The following is a 20,936-nucleotide window of genomic DNA, read 5'->3' as shown; positions in this document are numbered from 1 at the left end:
GGGGTGTGTCAAATTTTATGATGCGTTTGTTCGACGAGAATGATAGAGACGGAAGAGAGGAATTTTCAAACCGGTTGAAAATAAATTTCTGTTTGCACGAACGTTAACCTCGCGAATTGCACCATCACTTTTTCTTAATTGTCTTTCCTCCCTCCCCCTTCCTCTCATCTCCCTTAATTATAAATGCAAATATTATTGTATAATGGTAGAAGAGAAACAAAAATAGAACGTTGTTCGAATAGAAAATATGCAAATGAAAATAAATACGATTAATAAAAATGTTCTTTTTTCTTTTTCTTTTTTTTTGTTCTATGAATGATCGTTGATTTTTTAATTCTCTACAATTTATTTTTATAAGAAAATATTCAATAATAAATCTTAAATATTATTTTTATAAATTATTGTGTGGGAGAAAAAGAAAAAAACATTAAAAATAAAAGGAAAGAAAACGAAAGACGAATCTACGTTTGAAAAGAAATCTTCGAAAAAAAGAAAATAAAACTGCATTGGGCGAATGCATCAAACGAAAGATCGGAAACATATTATGCAAAAAGCACTGCAGTTCCTACGTTAAAAGAGGAGATTTTTTTTTTTTTTTACAAATACATCTTGCGATTTCTTCCTTTCCTCACGTACATACGTATGCGCATATTGACGTAAGTGTGTGTACCAGCACACACAAACACACACACAGGTAAGGAAACACGATGCTTTTCGGGATGATGGATCGAACGAAATGGATTTGTAGTAACGCATTGCATTTGCGCATTACATGCAACCTGGATGCATTTTGTTTCCTTTTTTTTTCTTTATTCTTATTTCTTTTCCTATACTCTCCCCAATGTCAAGGTCTTTGTTGGATCAATTTTATTCTACCCAAAATACGAGAATGATATATCGCAATAATTGATTAATCATTTTGTACTACGTGTATTTTCATTTTACACCAAATAAACGATACGTTATTTTATTTTACACAGTTTTATCAATTTTCACACTCGTTCATCATATTCAGATATTTAATACTGCGACATATTTGATACTTTTGTTTTTTGTTTTTTGTTGTTTTTTGAGATATTTTTATAAATAATATTTTGTATAAAATACACACGCTACTGTTTAGAACCTACAGTGATCCTTCGTACGTGTTCTTAATCACGTACGAGTGCTTTGACACAAATCACGACAAATAAATAATGGTTCGGTATTAAATAAAAATTAATAAAAAACAAAAAAAAAACAAAAAAAAAACAAAGAAAAAGAAAGGAAAAATAAAATAAATTCGTTGATCCGTAATAATTAAATGACGTTGAAATAAATTAACAATAAATGTAATGACGATATGAACGAGTATGTCGAATGACGATGTAAGTTTGTTGATTATTGTTAACAACAAAAGAGAACATATTTCTAATCAACGATAATAACTGTCTATAAACTTATATAACTGTAATTATTATATATCAATATATCTATATCTATATATATATATATATATATAATTAAGAAGAAAGAAAAGTCGTTAGGAAAAGAAGACTCAACTAACAAGATAGAAGAAGAAAAAAGAAAAAAAAACTTACGTCTGTCGATGAAGCGAAAAGTTCCAGAAAAGCCCGTAGCATTAGAGGATGATAACTCGGTGTGAAGTTCAAGTATAAGGGTAGATCTCGAACTATACAAAATTTGAGGGATGTCGCGTAATTCACCGCACAAAATTCCAGACCAGGGTGTATATTCCGAGACTCCTTCGCTTTCCAAATGAAGGAATACCTTAACAAAGTCACCCCTCGTACAACTGAAACAATCAATATTTTGTTCTTCTCTTATATTTGTTTTTTTTCACAATCAAATATTTTATTCAAAAATATCCAATAATTTTATTAATATACATATAAATATATACACGATGTCAAATGATGTTGAATGATCGTTGATTTAAAACTAAATAATAAATGGATTGTTAATAAAACCATTAGTTTTAATTATTTAACAGTTAAATCTGCCAACTTTATTTAAATGATATATAAAATTAGTTAACATAATAAAAATAGGTAAATTAATTTATTATATAATATGTAATGCATATATATTATATATTAGTTTAATACTAATATATTATACTATATTAGTATATTAATAATATTATTATATTCCTATAATACTATATATATATAGTGCATATATATAATATATTAGTTTAATACTAATATATTATATTATATTAGTATTATATAATAATATTACTATATTACTATTATATTAATATTTAATTATAATAATAATAAATACTTTGCTACAATTATATATTAATATTATAAAATATAATTATAGTAATAATAAATATTGCTATAATTATTTAATAATACTATACATAGTAATAATTACTATATATAATATATAGTATACTAGACACACTAAATATATGTAGTATCTGTGTGATATACATATATTAAATCCTTTATAAAAATTAAAAATAATATATTTAATAAATTTATAAACCATAGAAAAACGATACACGATACACGATACACGATACACGATTTATTTATTTAAAAAATAAAATCTCTTAAATAATAATCAAATTATCGTGTTATTTTTTCTTTCGTTTGTTTTTTATTCAATGTTCATTCGAAATAAACTATTTGATATTATATATAAATGGAAATGTATATACACATATATATATCATTTACTTACGCGAATAAAATACATGGATTTAATTGGAAGTAGTTAAAAAAAATTTCTCCCCACTCCCACCCCCATCTCGTTTTCGGATGAATACGTTGAACTCGTTGTGTTCGACGAACGTTCGTTCTCTCCGATGATTCGTCTGCGACTATTATATATCCCCGACCTTTGTTTAAATTAAACCTATTGTTTACTATTCGAAATCGTCAACACTTTGTTATGTATATCTGTTTATACGATGGTAAACGTTTATAACCCGAATAAGCTACGATAGTTTACAATATTTATTTCAAAGAGTATTTTCATTTCAAGAGAGTTTTCAAACCAAAAGAAGAAAAAAAAAAAACATGCAAATAAAAAAAAAAACTACCTAAAATGAAGAAAAACAAACAGGAACGAACGTACGGACGGATGAACGAACAAACAAAACACTCGTGAAGAACACAGATAAGCATTTTGACTCATTCCTACAATTTTTTTTCCTTTTTGTCTTCCTACCCTTCCTACCCCTCTTCTTCCAACCAATCCCCCATCGCAATTTTACCCTAATGGATTTGAATAATTTCTGCTAAGAGCGTTTTGCGTTAATCGAACGTATTAAACGGATAGAAATAATAAAAACAAAAAAAAAGGAATAAAAAGTAACAAGTATTAAATGTGTACTTTATTTTCCAACGTTAATCTTTTGTTAAAACATTTATTTCAAGCATGAAATTGTTCGATCCTCTGGCTTATGTATTTTTTGTTTGTATTTTAAAAAATAAAAAATAAAAAAATTGAAATATCTTCTCTCGTGTATTTGAAAAGAGAACGGTACACGCACATACACTTATACATCGTACTATAGAAAAAGAGAGATGGAAAGAGAGAACCAAGTGTTTTTTCATGTTACATAACTTCCAAATAGGTGGTTAACCTTTCATAAAAAAATCAGTGCAGATTAAGGTTTATGCAATAGCTTTTTTTTTCCAATGGAAATGAAAGAGTAAAAAATAAAATGAAATAAAATAAAATAAAATAAAATATAATGAAATGAAATGAAATGAAATGAAATGAAATGAAATGAAATCTGTGACGTGTCAAGCTTCACGTACAAAAGGTTTGAGAAGAAAATTATTCATCTGGAAAAGATAAATCTCAGGACGCGTGTCAACGAGAAAATTCTTACGATCGAAGATCAAAGCTATTACAAATTCGTTGCTTTAATGAAAAAGAAAAAAATAATAATAATAATAAATAAACAGAAGATGAAGAAGAAGAAGAAGAAGAAGAGGAAAAAATAGAACTGAAGGAGACAGAGAAGAAAAAGGTAGAAAATATAAAATAAAAGAAATAAAAAGATGTGATAGGAGAAGAAACAGAGAGAGAGAGAGAAAGAGAGAGAGAGAGTGGAAGATTGAAGAAAAAAAAAGCCTTGGGCGTTTTCAGATCGAAATGATTTCTTTCTTTATTTATTTTAGAAAAAGAAAAATAGAAACAGGCCAAGAGAGAGAGAGAGAGAGAATGATGGAGAAAGAGAAGAAAGAGAGAAATAAAAAAACTCTTCCTTTTATCCAAGAAAAAAAAAAAAAGGGGAAAAAAATATTTAAATCGATCCTGTCTACCGTTCATCATCATAATCATAATATCTCGTATAATCAACGAGAGGATCTTTTTAATTAGATTTACCAACAATCGTAATCAAAATAAATTAGGCTACTTTACGTGCAAAAAAAAAAAGAAAGAGAAAGATATAATTTAGCCTAATTTTTTGGATTACTTAGCAAGATGACAAGGGAATTTTATCACTGGGTTTTTTTTTTCAACCCACCTATACCGTGTGTAACGCATTAAAATATTTTATTTTCATTCGTTAGTTGAACCATAATGTTCCAATATTAATGTAAATTCCAAATGACTACATAAAAAATTACAATTTATTTTTTCTTTATACTGTAAAATAACAAAAAATAAAAAAATAAAATAAAAAATATAGGTAACTTTTTTAATATCAAAGAATTTATGAAAGTTTGCGTATTAGGGAAGAATGAAATTTTTCTCAAACAAGTCACGGTGTAGATACATACAAAGCTCAGTATTCTCTTCTAACCTTTCGACAAATGACTTTTCTAACGAGCGTACAGGGAATACTTCTTCGAGTTGTTTGCATTCTTACGATAGTTTGGGGAATAGGCATACTAATACAACGAATGCAACGTTTATTCACGATAAAAATAAAATTTTATACTTCAGCTAAATAATAAAAGGGAAGAATAAAAGAAAAAAATGAAGAAGAAGAATAAGTAACGAAGTTAAATAAAATCGAAATGTTCATTAGCTTGAGTCCTCTCTTTCTAAAAGGGTTTATAGTCTCTCGTAAAAATAGATCGTCAAATTTCTAAGAGAATCTTTCGAATCCTAATCGCCTCGTTTCAACTCATTTAATACTTAATCGAGCACGATTACACTACGCATTGAAAGGTAGTAACAGTAGTATAACAGTAGTAGTAACAGTACCAACCAGCATCAGCAGCAGCAGCAGCAGGTGTTCACAAGTTTCCTCGTAGACAGATTAGACTTAAACCGAATTCGAAATGAAATTAAAGAAGAATTACGTTTTAAACATATTAAAATAATACGCGTTGATCTTTTAAACAAGAATAATATTTCATATTTCAAAACCGATAAATTTCATGCATAATTTCAATTCATAATTTTGTATAACAATTGTAACAATGAGTGACCACTTCAAGTGTCTTACCATTTTCCACCTAAATCTATTTTGTTTTTTTTTCTTTAAATGTACGTTTAATAAAAATAAAATTTCCAGCAGTGTTTTTTTAAAATGAGAATTTTGTAAGCTTACAAGATTTGCAAACTTACAACATCGTAACTTATTTTTTCCATATTTTATTAAATGACCAAATTATGACAAATTTTCTCAGTATTAAATGAAAAATGTTGTTGAGCATGATTCTAATCACCAGACTCATTAAAAAACAAAAAAATATGATCTATTATAATCCTCTCGCATTTTAATCTGTATAAAAATTATTCACCCTAACATTGGGGACTGTAATTGTCACGATCTCTTATAATAAAATCCATTTATCAAATAAATGAAATAAATTAAGGATAGAGTACAAAAAAAAAAAAAAAAGAAAAAGAAAAAGAAAGAGACATCAAGCATTTTGACACTGTTTTATGGAAGAAAAAAGAAGGGGGAAAAATGACAAAAAAAAGTGAAATAAAAAGAGACAGAAGAAGAAGAAGAAATATGAAAAGATATATATATATATATAACGTGGGATTATTCAAAAGGTAGAGTAGACGATCCGTCATCGTTAGTAGAGATTTCTGGGGACATAAACTTATGCGAATACGAATGCGATATACGCTCGGTGCTAATCTCGTTCTTTAATTCCCAGGGTGAGTTTCGAGTAGGAAGAAGCAAGCCATGGGGGAGGATAGAAAGGACCTTTATGGTGAAGAGCCAACTCGACGTTTAACATTGTTAAGCTGAAACATTGAAGAAGAGGAAGTAAGAGAGAGAGAGAGAGAGAGAATGAGTGAGTGAGATGTTATCATAGTCCTTGAGTTCTACAAAGTAATAAGATAGGGATGGACACACTAACGTAGAAAGACAGAGAAGGACAATATTACATAGCCAGAATATTCTCAGGCTATTGCCACTGGCTGGAATTTGGAGAAGATATTGGCTTTAACGTTGATACTCAAGGAGAAAGGACACAGGGTGTGAAATTATATATCCTTGAACGTAACAGTATTTCCTGTTACTTCATCCTTTATATCAGAAGAGGACTTCATTATATTCAATTAAAATATAATATATATGTGAGTGTGTGTGTGTGTGTGTTTATTTTAATTAAAACCAAATAGAAAAACCATAACGTTGAAAAGTTATCGTTTCTATTTAATTATTAATTATATCAACAACAATTCGTATAAATATGTATGCATGTGTTGGTTGATAATCATAATAGTAGCCCAATTAAATTTATTTGTTAATACGTAATAATTACGTAGCGAAATAAAACGTAATAAAACGTTTTTTCTAATTTTTTATTTTTTTATTTTTTAGGAAGGAATTTTATTATAGTCAACTGTGATAATTATTAACTGCGATAATTATTTATAAATCCTACGTTTCTTTTTTGTTTAATATAAAAAATGTAAAACAATTTCTCTATCCAGGTATCTATTTTATATAATTAATAATTATTTTAGTAAAAGTACTATCGTGTATTTCAAATATATTATATTCAATTAAATATCAAAAGTTTAATCATTTTTAATGCATTAACGTTCACATTTTTATCGTAGGTAAAATGTCACACACTTGAAAAACGTGCATTTAAGTACCCATGTATGTATATAAATGCATTCTCACTAGAAACGCTTTAGAAATAATAAAAAAGAGATAAAAAAAATGAAAAAGAGATTGGTAAGATAGAGAAAAAAGAAAAGAAATAAAGAAGAAAAAAAAAAAAAGAATGTAAAAAAGAAGACGACAAAAGAAGAAGAAAAAGGATTTAAGGTGAGATTTTTTTCCCTTTAAAAAAAGTTCGAATGATAAAAAGCTTTTTACGGAGAATATCACAATACGTTCCAATTTTGGGGTCGCAAACGTCGAGTCAGATGACTCGTGTGTGTCAAACGAGAGTCACCCCCCTTCCCTTCAACCCTCAACCATTCGTTCATCCTTCTTACACCCTTTCTGACACGACCCCTTATATTCCCTGTTGAATTTTTCAGAATAAAAAAAAAAGAAAAAACCTACACACACACACACACACAGACGCATATTATACACACTTAGTAGAGACGTATAAAAAATATAAAGAGACAATCCTCAGCGCGTTTTGCAGCAGGATTTTCTTTTTTCTTTTCTCATCCCTTCAACGTCGCCGTGTTTTAAACTCATTTTCCAAGAGGGGGGGGGAGGAAACACGTCGTCTAAGAGGTGGATGGGGTAAAAAAGTTCTTCTATTCCTACGCGATTTATTATGTTGGTCATAGTAGAAGGGAGGTGTGGTAATGGTGATGGTGGTGGTAAGAGGAATGGGGATGAAAGAAACAAACTACGCCGAGCTGATATGTAATCGTTCCTGTTCCGTTGTATTTTTCTTTAACCACCACCCACCCCTTCTCTTTCCATTCCGAACAAGAACTAGGATTGAGAATAGAAAGAAACAAAAGAAAGGGATAATCTAAGAAAGTGAAAGAGAAAGAAAGAGAAAGAGAGAGAGAGAGAGGGAGAAAGAAGATCATGGAAAAAGATCATAGAACGATGATGGATCTCGATGTTGCGTGGGAAATAAATAAATCGAACAAACGAATCTATGAAGAGAAGAAAGAGAAATAAAGATGAAGGATAGAAATAAAGAGAGAAAATGACATAAAGAAGGAGAGAGAAAGAGAGAATGGTTACTACAATGGACGGAGCATGAATTTCATGACAGAATGTCCCATATGAAAAATGTATCGTTCTTTCTCTCTTCTTTTCCTATCATCATACATCAAAAAGTCTCAACATAGAAATAGAGAGAGAGAGAGAGAGAGAGAGAGAGAGAGAGAAACATGACGAATCATTAATCATTAAAGGAAGAAACGATCGGTTAGCCTCGTGAACTCCTAGTATGTTCCATGTGTAATATTTATAAGCAAGAGTTAGGGTAGCTTGAGTGGGGGCGGGGGTTAATATGAGAAAGTGGGATGGGTCAGACAGAAAAAAATTACTAATAAAAAGAGAAAACAAAAACGATGAAAAGGGAGGAGAGTAATTTATGCTTTCGAGAGTTGGTCATGTTGTTTTCTATTCTTTTTATCCTAGGTTTGTTTCTTTTTTTTTTTTTTTTTGAGGGGGTTATTTCGATGAAATCTATTTTACATTAAAACAAGTACGGAAAAAAGGTTCTTTTGGTATGCGTGATATACAGTAGTTATGATAAATGACGTTTATATGGACAACTTAAGAATATGAGAATAGGTTAAAGGGAAGAACTTGGAAGAATGGGGAAAAAGAAAGTTTCGTTAGCGGAAATATGAAAGAGGCGATTTTCAAAAGCAAAGAACGAAGAACCATCGTCGACTATTATAGGTGATGAATGGCTCTCTCTTCTTCTCTCTTTCTCTCTCTCTCTCTCTCTCTCTCTCTTTCTACCCGTGGTTCGAGTATGAAAACAAACGCGTATTCCCAAGTCGGGTCTATCAATTTTCAAACTATATCTACCAGCTGCTTTTTTTTCTTCTTCTTCTTCTTCTTCTTCTGCAACCTACAGGTTTTCTCTATAGTATTATATTTATTATTATTATTATTATTATTATTATTATTATTATTATTATTATTATTATTATTATTATTATTTTCTTTTCGTTCTTTAACTAAGTTTACAAAGTTTTCATTTTCTTTTTTTTTTTTTTTTGACAATGGTTTGACCACTGTTATTCACAGAACACATGAACACACACACACACATACATGAAACACCACTTTTCTTAAAAGTGTATCTTTTGTTCTTTGATAGTGGTTTTTTTATCCTTTTCTTCTTCTTGACCATGTGTTGACCATTGTCAAATATAATAATAATGATATATTATTTATAATAGAAACCCAATTGGCATCGTTCCTAAAGTAAATAAAAAGAGAAAGAGAGAGAGAGATGAAAATAAACAATCGGGATTCGTGATAATCCCGGAAACAGGAGTGGACTGATTAGCGTTGAAAAACTTTTCACTAAAAGAAAAACCCCATTGAGGTCGTTGGCACCGAGAAATAGGGAATAGAACTAAAGCGTAAAAGTTCACGGAGGAAGATCACCCTCTCCCCCTTTACCCCTCGTTCTTCTACGATTGGCTACCAGCCAGAAGAATGGTGGTCCACCTTTACTCACACCCCTTTACTCGTCTTCTCTTCCGGTTATATGAGTGTGAAGAATGTTTTCTTTTTTCCATTTTTTGTTTTGTTTTGTTTATTTTCTAATATTACGTTTCACTGTTTATACGATAACTTAGAACAATTCCGTTTTTATATGGGAATTTTTTCTATTTTTTTTTTTTTTTTTTGTAAGTGAAAACTTCTGATGGTGATTTGAAAACAGATACGACGAAATAATGACAGGTAGCAATAAACAAAATAAAAAAAGTTATTATTTTAATGACGATCATTAGATGTCTAACATTGAATAATTTCAATCTTTAAAAATTGACTTTTCTTAGTAAGATACTAAATATTATTCTAAAAATATGTATCATTACAAAATTAAAGTTATATGCATAGAAAATAACTTGCACTAGTCTCATTCTTTCAAAACTTCCTTTTTTCTGAAGGTTTCACTTCTAATTTGTGTGATCTGTACACATGTTTTATTCTTCCCTAATCTTATTTTTCTTCTTTCACATCCTTTTCCTTTCTTTCTTTTCAATCATAGACCACTTATTGACTTGACTAACTGAACACAAAAAAAACAAATAAATCCAAAGGAAAATTGATCAGATAATTTTTACAAGTCATTTTCAAATATCCCTTTTAACTTTTGTAGAAACTTGCAATGAAATTTTCTCATTAACTTATAACCTTTTAAAAAGTTTAAGTATTACGATAGAATAAAATTAAATAAGGTTCCAATAATTATAAAAAAAATTTAACACAAAATTTATTATTCGCGAATAAGATAAATGCGTTTTAACGATTCTAAATGAAAGAATCGACGTTTTATAAAATAATTATAAAACAAAGAAGAAGTAAAAGTAGAGGAAAAAGAAAATACACGTTAGTTAAAAAGACGTGACATCAATTTAAGAGTTAAAGTTAATATCTAGGGAAGAAATAAAAAGAAAGAAAAAAGAAAATAAAAAGGATGAGAATTATAAAGAAAGAGAGAGAGAGAGAGAGAGAAAGCTAATAGCCTAACATCAAGTAGGATCTCGTAAAAGACGTCTTGAATGTACTATACTAGTTTAACACCGTTATACTCAACGTATTCCATTAAATTACTTCTCTCTCTCTCTTTCTCTTTTTCTTTCTTGAATAGTTTCTCTTACATTCTTCCTTACATTCTCTCTCTCTCTCTCTCTCTCTCTCTCTCTCTCTCTCTTGTTACTTTAACTGATCATTCTGTAAACTGTCACAAAGAAGTAACAAATCAAGAAAGAGAGTAATATTACATTTCTCTCTTACTCTAAACTAAAATAGTTATCAACGAATGTTGAATACTCGAGAAATAGTGTCCCTTTCTAATTCAATCTTATTATTGTTAGTAACAGGTTCGTTTTCTCAAGGCCAAGAGTCTCTCCGATTTTCTAACAGGAAAGAGAGAAAGAGAGAGAGAGAGAGAGAGAGAGAGAGAGAGTGACTTATATAAGATTGGTTCGTTATACGTGCCTGGACAAAAGCTAACTTCATCAACGTAACCTTGACGTCCGATATTTGAACACGATAAGAATGAATCGTTCCATTTCCTTCACCTAGGATTCCTTATAATAATAAGAACAACCGAAATCTAGATCGTGGTGGTCTAGTTTTCTTACGTAAACGTTACGATCTTATCTAGAAATTCTTCTTTATATTCTCGTTCATTTTTAAAGTCTATATATAATTAGAATTATTATTATTTTTTTTTAAATATAAGACGAACATTATTGATATCGATGTTACACGAAGGATTTTCTTCTGTCAGTCGAACGATTTATTTTCTTTCTTTCTTTTTCTTTTTTCTTTTTTTTTTTTACTCGTTTAACTAAGAACAAGTAAGTATGTAGTTCATGTTTTTTTTTTCAGTCGATAAGTCAAAGTATTTAAAAAAAAAAAAAAATAAAAGAAAGAAAGAAAAAATTGAAGAAAACAGTAAAACACGGATCTTAAATACTTTAAAGTCGACTGTACCAAAACCCTTTGAGTTTGTGCAAAAGAAAAATAACAAGTGAGTCGTCGTTTTGAAGGAAGTAAAATAAAAAAAAAAAAAGAAAATATTTTTAAAAAGAAGAGAGAGAGAGAGAGAGGAGAGGCTTGTACATCACCGAACCTTCACAACTCGCAAACATGCACACCCATCCACGTTTTATTTTTCTGTGTCTCTTTCTACTTCTCTCTTTTTTTTTCTTCTCTTTCCTTCTACTTCTTCTTCTTCTTCTTCTTCTTCTTCTTCTTCTTGTTCACCCGTTTCTTCTTTGGAGTCCGTCCCTAAGCGACCTAAATTCATGCACGCCAGGTAACATGCGATATGTGAAAGTAATCTTGGTAATTTATCTTCTTCGATAAAACTTCCCTTCGCAAAAGGGGGATAAAAATTTAAAAGAACTAGACTGTGCTAATGGCGTGACTAATGATATACGATGCGGTAAAAAAGTCCTATAGATGATAGTTATACTGATAACAAAATAACTTTTTCAAATTTTCTTTTTACAATGAGAATCCCAAATATCTCTTCTATAAGAATGTGTACAATGTTTAATGATTACTTCTTAGTATATTATTATACTTAGATATTAGTATACTAGATTTACTAAAATTTACTAGAATTTTAAATATTAAAAATTAAATATTAAAGATTTTAAAATTTTATTTATTACAGAATTTTAAATGAATTTAAGGAAACACACACACACACACACGTGTTTTATACAAAATTATTATTTTTTTTCATTATGCAAATTTCTATATAACATTATCTCGTTTAAGCGTGCTTGTAATTATTATTCTAAAATAATTTAATATTATACAATATTATAATAACAAATATTATGATTATTATTATATGTAATAAAAATAAGTCTTTTAAACGTTGCAAATTTTACAATAATAATATTACGTTCAAAAGTAATTTGAATAATTAAATGAAATTAAAATGATCGATAGGAATACATGACAATTAGTTGATATTAATTAATAAATGATTGTTTAATTTCTCTGAACGGTATCAACGTGCCACCAATTTGTTTCAAATTTGGAATTTCTCCAGAGTTTTACCTTTTTCTTTCTTTTTTTTCTATTTTTTCTTTTCTTCCTCCTACTTATTTTTCCGATAAAGTTATTCGACATATTCCTCTTGTTACAACGTTTTACGCAACGTCCTTTTGCCAACGTTCATGATTTTCCTCTCGAAATATTTGCCGCCTATTTTCGTAAAACGATGAATACAAAACGTGAATTCCACAAGCTGTAAGCAGGTACGCGATCAATGCCTCTCGCTAAATGTTTAACGACCATCGACAAATTGATCCTGCATTATTTATCTTTTATCTCTCATTGTTGTTCCTTTTCCTCCCATTATTAATTCAATTACCATCAAATATATTACCACTTATACAATACTAAACTAAATGGAAATCTTTTCTTTTTCGAAATTGAAATGTTTTTTTAAACAATGTACATTTTATATTATTTTCGTATATTAATAATATAATAAAATTTAATTAAAAAAAATGCAATCTCTAACAAAAGTTGTATAGAAAATTATACACGTAATTATAAATGTGAGTTGATATAAATCTGATTGGTGATGATTAAGATAATATTATTTATATATATATATATAATAATTATATTATAATAATTGTTTATTTTAATAATTATAATAATTTAGAATTATAATAATTTATTATTATTTATATAAAATTAAATATAATAATATAAAATAAAATATATAATATAAAAATAATAAATTTTATATAAAATTATTATTTATTAATTTTATTTATTATATATAAATTGTATATATAAATATTTATATATATATATATTATTATACTATATATATATATATATATGTAAATTAATTTATAAAAAAGAAAGAAAAATTTAAAGATGATTAGATCAATCATTTCTACGTAAAAGTATGAAACATTTCTTTTGTACATTTCTTTCATCTTTCCCTAGACGATTGTTTTTACGTCGAATGATGTATATATGTATGTATATAAATATATAGATATATATGATAAAACATTGTAGTAGTGGTAGACACGCTTTAATAAAGAAAAGGAAAAAAACATTCGAGAGGATTAGTCGATATGATCTTCGTTGCTGTTCGTGACGTTCACGGTGGATTCTCGGCTGAACGAGGACTTTCGACACCGTTACTACTTGTCGCATGGTCTGACCCAATATTAGTTATATACTACTCGTAAAATTCTATTCTCTCATGCCTGCTCTACCAAACATTTTTCTTTTCGTTTTATAATAAAATATTTAACTCTTACTAATTTATTTATATTAAATATTTTCCATTGTAAAAATTCAAAAAGATTCGTTTGTTATTTGGTAAAATTCTTTACAATTAAATGAAATTCAATTAAAAGCCAAAAAAAGGGAAAATATATTCACGTATTGTAATAATTAATTCTATTAACAAAATTTAACCATATTGCATACATTGCATTGTAAAACTTAAAACCTTTCATTCGTTTGTTCATTACTACAAATTTTTATAATTAATAATTAAATTAAATTAATATTAATCTCTTCTGATTATGAATTTTTGTTTAGAATAACGAATATAGTTTGAATTAAATCACCAACAATAATTTGTAACGTATTATAAGGTAAAGCTTAGCGACAAAGTTGCACATTGTTATATAACGGGTCAACGATGTGGTGTCCATCGGTCAAAATTCTCAATGGCTTAACAGAGAGTGTATGAGAGAGAGAGAGAGAGAGAGAGAGAGAGAGAGAGAGAGAGAGATAGATAGACAGAGAGCCTACCGGTTTCACCGCGTTCGCAATTGTATTCGGTGCGTTGCAACAATAGAGATTTAGGAATGCCTAGTGTGCTAAACAATAGAGCTTTATGAGAGCCTAAATCCACCACAATGGACGACGCGTTGGTCTACCTCGGTCTACCTGCAAATACAAATCGATATTTGAAGGTATCGTTAGAGAAGTTAACCCTTTTCGTTACGAACAAGAACATAAACTTTCAACACCCACCACTTCTTACTCGATAACCCCCTATTGAAAGCATTTTCAAAGCTCGTAAATGTACTAAATCAAAAGGGTTATGTGCCAATCTATATAGATCGTACAAAATACAAAATAAAAAAGTAACTGAAATATTCACGTATATGAAAAATAAAAACGTGTACGATTTAAATTTGATCTCTCTCTCTCTCTCTCTCTCTCTCTCTCTCTCTCTCTCTCTCTCTCTTTATACGTAAACTTTATTTATTCAACAATAGGATAAAATATGAATTATTGATAACTGTCGTTAATCAAAGCTAGTTACGATGATATTAATCTCTACAAATTGAATGGACAAAGATACATGTTCTCAACGTATCTACCTACCTACTACTACTACTACTACTACTATTATTATACTGCAAACGTAATTACGTTTATGAGATTTATTCGAGTGATATAAAGCAAATGTGTGGAAGAAATCGAAATGTCTATTCTCTCAGTGCTTTCTGATTAAAATCTGTGCGATTACGTTCGAAGGAGTCATATCCTCCCATTCCCATCCCCCTACCATTTCTTTTCTTTCTTTCTATCCATCTTTTTCTTGATCTTTTTTTTTTTTTGCTTTTTCTTTTCCTTTCTTTCTCACCGGTTGAAATAAGAACGTCAGAATGAGTCGGCTGAGCTTTGTGATCACTTCGGATATTACTTTCATCGATCGGGTACGTCGTAGTCTTAGTCGTCGTAGTCGTAGCATTCGTCGTCCCAACTATCTTAATATACCCTACGCGAAATTTCTTTCCTTTTCTTTTCTTTTTTTTTTTTTTTTTTTTTACTTTAAATGTTCCAAGAAAGTGAGCTTCTCTAAGGAGTCAACATAGATCTCGTGACGACGACACGAGGAGAGAATAGAATCTTCGATCTTAGAGAAAACGTTAGAGACGTTTTCTAGCCAAGTACTTCCTTTAGAAAATCCCTGATAAATCCTTCGGGTAGGGGCTGGGGTGGGGTGCACAGTTTTATCCCTCCCTTTTTTCTCTCTCTCTCTCTCTCTCTCTCTCTTTATCTCTTTCTCTTTTTACTTTTCCACACGGTCAAGCTCGGTATTATTTTTTAACCTTTTGAAAAATCTCAACCGAATGATATAATATATCTATCGATCCTTAAATATAATATCATATATTTTTTCTCGCGTACTAAATCAACAAATAAATGCAAAATTAAACGAATTCTAAATTTAATTTATCTCACGTTCGTGAAATTAAATTTAAAAAAAAAAAATAAAAAAAAAAATTAAATAACAGAAAAAATAAATAAAAATAGGTAACGAAATATTTAAACGTTCAATTCGATACGATAATAAATAAAATAAGTTTTTAATTAAATTTCCGTTCGTTGGAATATATATATATATATAGGTATATAATTGTTAAAATTAAAGCATATATATAGTATTGGAAAGTTAAATAGGAAAAGATTCTTCAAACGCATTCATCGTGCATTCGAAAATGTCGTGACTCGACGCCATAACTTAGAACACCACTCTGGCATTCCCCCTGTGATCCCTTCCTTCATCCCTCTCACAACCCCTTTATCCCACCCCTTCTCTTTGGAAAATTTGCAACTACCGTGCGGGAATATTACCCACGAGACAGTATCCATCCATCGTCGTCCTATCGGCTTTATGTATCTCCTGTATGGATCTATGCGAGAAATCGGTTACCAAGCGAAACAAGGATAAATTAAGGAATTATGCTAACCCAAAATTTGTTCAAAAATTTTTCTTATACTCCTTTTTCTTGACTTTGTTTTTTCTTTTTTTTTTTTGTTTTTTTTTTTTTACAAAAAATTTAAACCATTTTCTTTAGCTACAAACTCTTCCATTTAATCCATCTATCTATGTAACGTCGACGGAAAATTGATAAGAAAAAAAAGAAACAAAGTCAAATTACTTTCTATCTCATCTCGGTGATCATCAAAAGAAAAAAAAAAAAAGGACTATAAATGAAGACTACAAGGGACTTTAAAGTTTCAACGACCTAGTATCCGTAAACGACGTTTTTCGTAGATCAGCAAACGATTTAGAGGTAGTAAAAAGAATCGAAATTTTCTATTTCTCTCTCCCTCTCTCTCTCTCTCTCTCTATTTATCTATCTATTCTATCTGTCTGTCTTTCTTCATCAACGAGATTCTTTTCACTTCAAAGATATGTTCTAAAAAAAAAAAAAATGGAAAACATCTTTATCCGAGGTACATGATACCGAAAGAAATTTTCAACGTTCTCCACTTTCTCCTCCTCCTCCTCCTCCTCCTCCTCCTCATCCTCATCCTCTTACTCCTCCTCTTCCTATCTTCAAATGAAATTTTTCACTGTCGATGGTTATTGATAGAAATGATAGAAACAATACGAAAACAAAATAAAGAAAGATATAAAGGTAAGTGGGGATAAAAAGAAAACGAAATAAAATAATATTAATAATAATTATAATAATAAAGAAATAAAAAAAAAAATAAATAAATAAATAAAGATATATAAAAAAGATAGAAAGATAGAAGAGAAAATAGAGAACAATTTTTCAACTTATAAGGGAAGATTACGCGAAAATAGAGAAGGTATCATAAGATATATATCGCTGACTCTCTCCTTCCAAGTAAACTGGAACGTGACGCACTTGCACATATTCTATTATATACTCGAACCATTTCCCTCTCCACGTTCCCCTTGCCTCTCCCCATCCCTTTCAACCCTCCCTCTCTCTCTCTCTCTCTCTGTCTCTTGATCTTGATGGCAGGCAACCTGCCCAAGGATGGTATATGTTTCTCGTGGGTAAGCATAGTACTATATACATTGAGCTTGCATCGAGGCCAAAGGGGAACTATAAAGAGGGTAGTGGTCGCATAGGAAGCTTCTATTCTGAGCAAATGCGTATACAGAAACAAAGAGAGAGGGAAGGGGTAAGAAAAGGGGGTAGGGAGGTGGAAAGATCGATCGTTCGTTTTTATCGAGAAAGAGAGAGAGAGAGAGAGAGAGAGAGAAAGAGAAAGGATCGACTTGAATTCGTAAATAAAAATGATGCCTGTCTGATGAATACATATTTTCCTTTCATGATAAAAGAATAAATGTTTGCAACGATATAAGAAGAAAAAGAACAAACAAAAAAACAAAAAAACAAAAAATAATAAGAAAATAAAAACGGGTGAAGAAATATCGATCATTCGTTACATTCATCTTTGGTCTTTTTTTCCTCCCCCTTCTTTCTTTTTTTTTGTTCTCCATTTGAATTTGTAAATAAGAAAACGATAGGCTAGGGCTAATGACTTTTTCACTCGTGGCACACCCCCTTTATATTTTCCTCCCCCAACTCTTTCCACTCTTCATTCCTTTCCCCTCTTTGTTCTCTTCCTCCTCCTCTTTCTATACGCCCTTTCGTTTATGCCCTTTTTCTTTTTTTATCCCTCCTAGACTTAAAATTATATAACACAACTCTTCGGTAATATTTCTTAACATTGTTTTTCTTTTTCCTTTTCTTTTTTTTTTTAATTCTTCTTTTCAATTTCTTTTATTTTTTTTATTTTTTTTTTTGAAAGAAGGTAAGAATAATAACGAGCGATTATAAATATTTCAAGGACTTTTTATTACCATCTCTCGTTTCGTTCACCACCGTAGTGGCACAGCTGGCTCGTCCAACCAGGTAACGTCCAGCCATTCGTTAAATAAACGGCTTACGTCTTTCTCTCAGCCGTATTAAAATCAAGAAAAGCTCTGGGACATGCTGCTGCTTTTTTATTATTTTTTTATTGTTTCTTTTTTTTGTTTCCTTTTTCCCTTCCCCCAATTTCCCTCCCCTCGCAAGAAGGAACAATTCGTAGAAAGAACACCACGAGGCATCCTAAGTGTACGGTGTTTTCGTTTAATTCAAACTTGTTCCAGAATTCATCTTTCTCTTTTTCTCATTTACTTGTTACGTATGGGTACACAAAAAGAATATGTAAAAAAAAATTTATATATATTAATAATAAACAAAGAAAGAAAGGAAAAGAAAAATATATGTATATTATAAAGATTAGTTTTCATCTTCAACGAATATAATATACGCTTTCTACTTTCGAAGAAATGATCCATATAAATATGAGAAAAGGGATGGCTGGTTCCCTTTTACTTTAACTTTTTTTTTCTTCCTATTTTTCTTTTTCCCTTTATTTATTCTTTCTTTCTTTCATTCATTTTGTCCTCCACGAGTTTTCTTTATATCTCGTTACAGTAGTTTCTTCCTTCATTCGTTAAAATGAAGAGAGGGGTTTGAAGAAAAAAAGTATTTTAAAAGGAAACTAGATGAAAGTAAACTACAATAACTACAATATCCCATCACTACCACCACCATCATCAACAAAAACAACAACAACAACAACAACAATAGAAATGGCAAAAGACTAGAGCTGTAGCAAGGTAATGAGCATAGTATAAGATTTCTATATGAAAACTTCATTCTCAGGGGAAAAAGAGAGAGAAGGTACAAGATAGAGGGTTCTTGAAGGATACTCTGGTAAGGTCATGCATGTATGGATGTAATGTGGAGAACGTTCGAGGTCCAGTGATTCCCTGATGGTCTTCTGTAATGCTCTATACTGCATCCTACTCTCTCTCTCTCTCTCCCTCTCTCTATCTCTCTCTCTCTCTCTGAAACTCGAACTCGCAATTTCTTCTCTCATGCCAGGGGCAAATTAATTCTTGACTTTTTCTACAAATCCGCCCAAACCATTTCCCAAATCCCATGACACTTTCCACTACGAATCTTAATAGAAATTTTTTTCTACAAAAGTGACGTTGCTAATCTGAAAATAAATATTTATATGCTTGATTTTTATACTATTATTTTTTTAAATTAAATTTTATTTATAGACAAGTTCTTTTTTAAATAGACAAATAAACATATATCATACATTTGTATATATATAGGAAGAATGTATTTAACAAGGGTCGTAAGAGAAAACGTTCGGTTAAGGACGGTCTATTAAATGTTTCAAGTGTTCGTCTGACAGTTTTACGAGTTACCGAGAAATAAGTAAAACCATTAGGATATTTATAGGTCCTTTTCTGACATTTACCATTAGTAACTTATTCCTGTATAATGTTTCTTAACACAGTTACTCAGTGATAATTAACAAAATATCGTCGAATTTTGATAAACGATTTTTCTTCAATCGTTCATTAAACAAATTTTCTCCTAAAGTTAATGAATTATTATAGTAAAAAAAAAAAAAAAAAAAAAAACAAAGAACTATATAAATATTAATAAATTAATAATGTATATAAAAAGAAAAAATAGAAAAAAGATAATATAATAATTTTGTAAAAAAAAAAAGAATACATTTAGTTAATAGAATTTGATTGTAAGTAGAAAAAGTCAACGTTAAATGAGACAGTCGTGATTTTAGAAATGTAATACTTGGAAAGGAACGACTTCCCATCGTCGTCCTTCTAACAATTCGTTCGAAATCCTAGGAAATCCCGATTCGCATGGTCGAGCGAACGAACGAGTCCTTCGCAAATATCACCAAGGAACTATCTTGGTGACAGGAGATTTGTACTCTGCCGACGCGAGACGTCCGAATTACGAAGTAGAGCTTTCCTTTCTCCAAATAAGACATTCTCGCTAATATCGTTATTTCCTTGATTTCTAACCTCTCACTATAGTATATTTCTCTTTCTCTACCTCTCGTACCATCAATTTCATACCCAACCTTAATTTCACGATCCTTAATTAAACAATAAATTTGACCCTTTGTCTCTGATTCTATTAAAAATAATTCCTCCTCCGAAGGTTTGTATGTTTGTTTTCAAGGTTCGATTTTATTTTATTAGGGTGAATCAAAACTTCTCATTATTAGTATTATTATTATTGTAATAATATTTCCTTAAAGTAAATTTTATGAAAAAAAAAAAAAAAACATAAAAACTATTCATTATGGAGTTTGTACGCACAATAAAAGCAGCATGAACTTTTGATTAACTCTAATATTTCTTCTTTTTCTATGAGTTCAAAGTTTCGGATGAGTAACAATAATTTCCCCTTTTGAAAATATATATATATATATATTTTAATAGTCTTCTCTTCCGCGGCACACATTTTCATTTTAAACCATATGGCGTCGCGAATAGGAATTTCTTGAGCTTTCTCAATATCCTTACCGTAGTAGTCGGCCGGAGGTAAGCATGGGAAACGTCTTAAACGTCCCGAGTGGATATTAACGTGGAAGATCTTCTACGATATAATGATCTTCCAGAGAAACTTCTACCCAAAACTTTATTAAGATGTTAAGGAAATGTGTATCCTCGGTGTGCGTTAATGGC

The 20,936-nt window shown here is 29.9% G+C and overlaps 1 protein-coding gene across 1 annotated transcript in view; it reads right to left on the bottom strand.

Annotated features, from left to right (window-relative positions):
- The window catches only part of Sol1 (CUB domain-containing protein Sol1), a 395,528-nt gene that overhangs the window by 269,313 nt on the left and 105,279 nt on the right, over nucleotides 1-20,936 (bottom strand). Inside the window, exon 5 of the mRNA XM_089179486.1 lies at nucleotides 1,581-1,795. Within this exon, the coding sequence (XP_089035612.1) occupies nucleotides 1,581-1,795 (215 nt within the window). The remainder of the gene's footprint in view (nucleotides 1-1,580; nucleotides 1,796-20,936) is intronic.

This window comes from Polistes dominula, unplaced genomic scaffold, assembly GCF_049000335.1.
Source record: "Polistes dominula isolate Pdom_NZ unplaced genomic scaffold, Pdom_raw_medaka contig_27, whole genome shotgun sequence".
Lineage (NCBI taxonomy): Eukaryota > Metazoa > Arthropoda > Insecta > Hymenoptera > Vespidae > Polistes > Polistes dominula.
The sequence above is the reverse complement of the archived record's forward strand: the minus strand, read 5'-3'. Positions and strand labels throughout refer to the sequence as shown.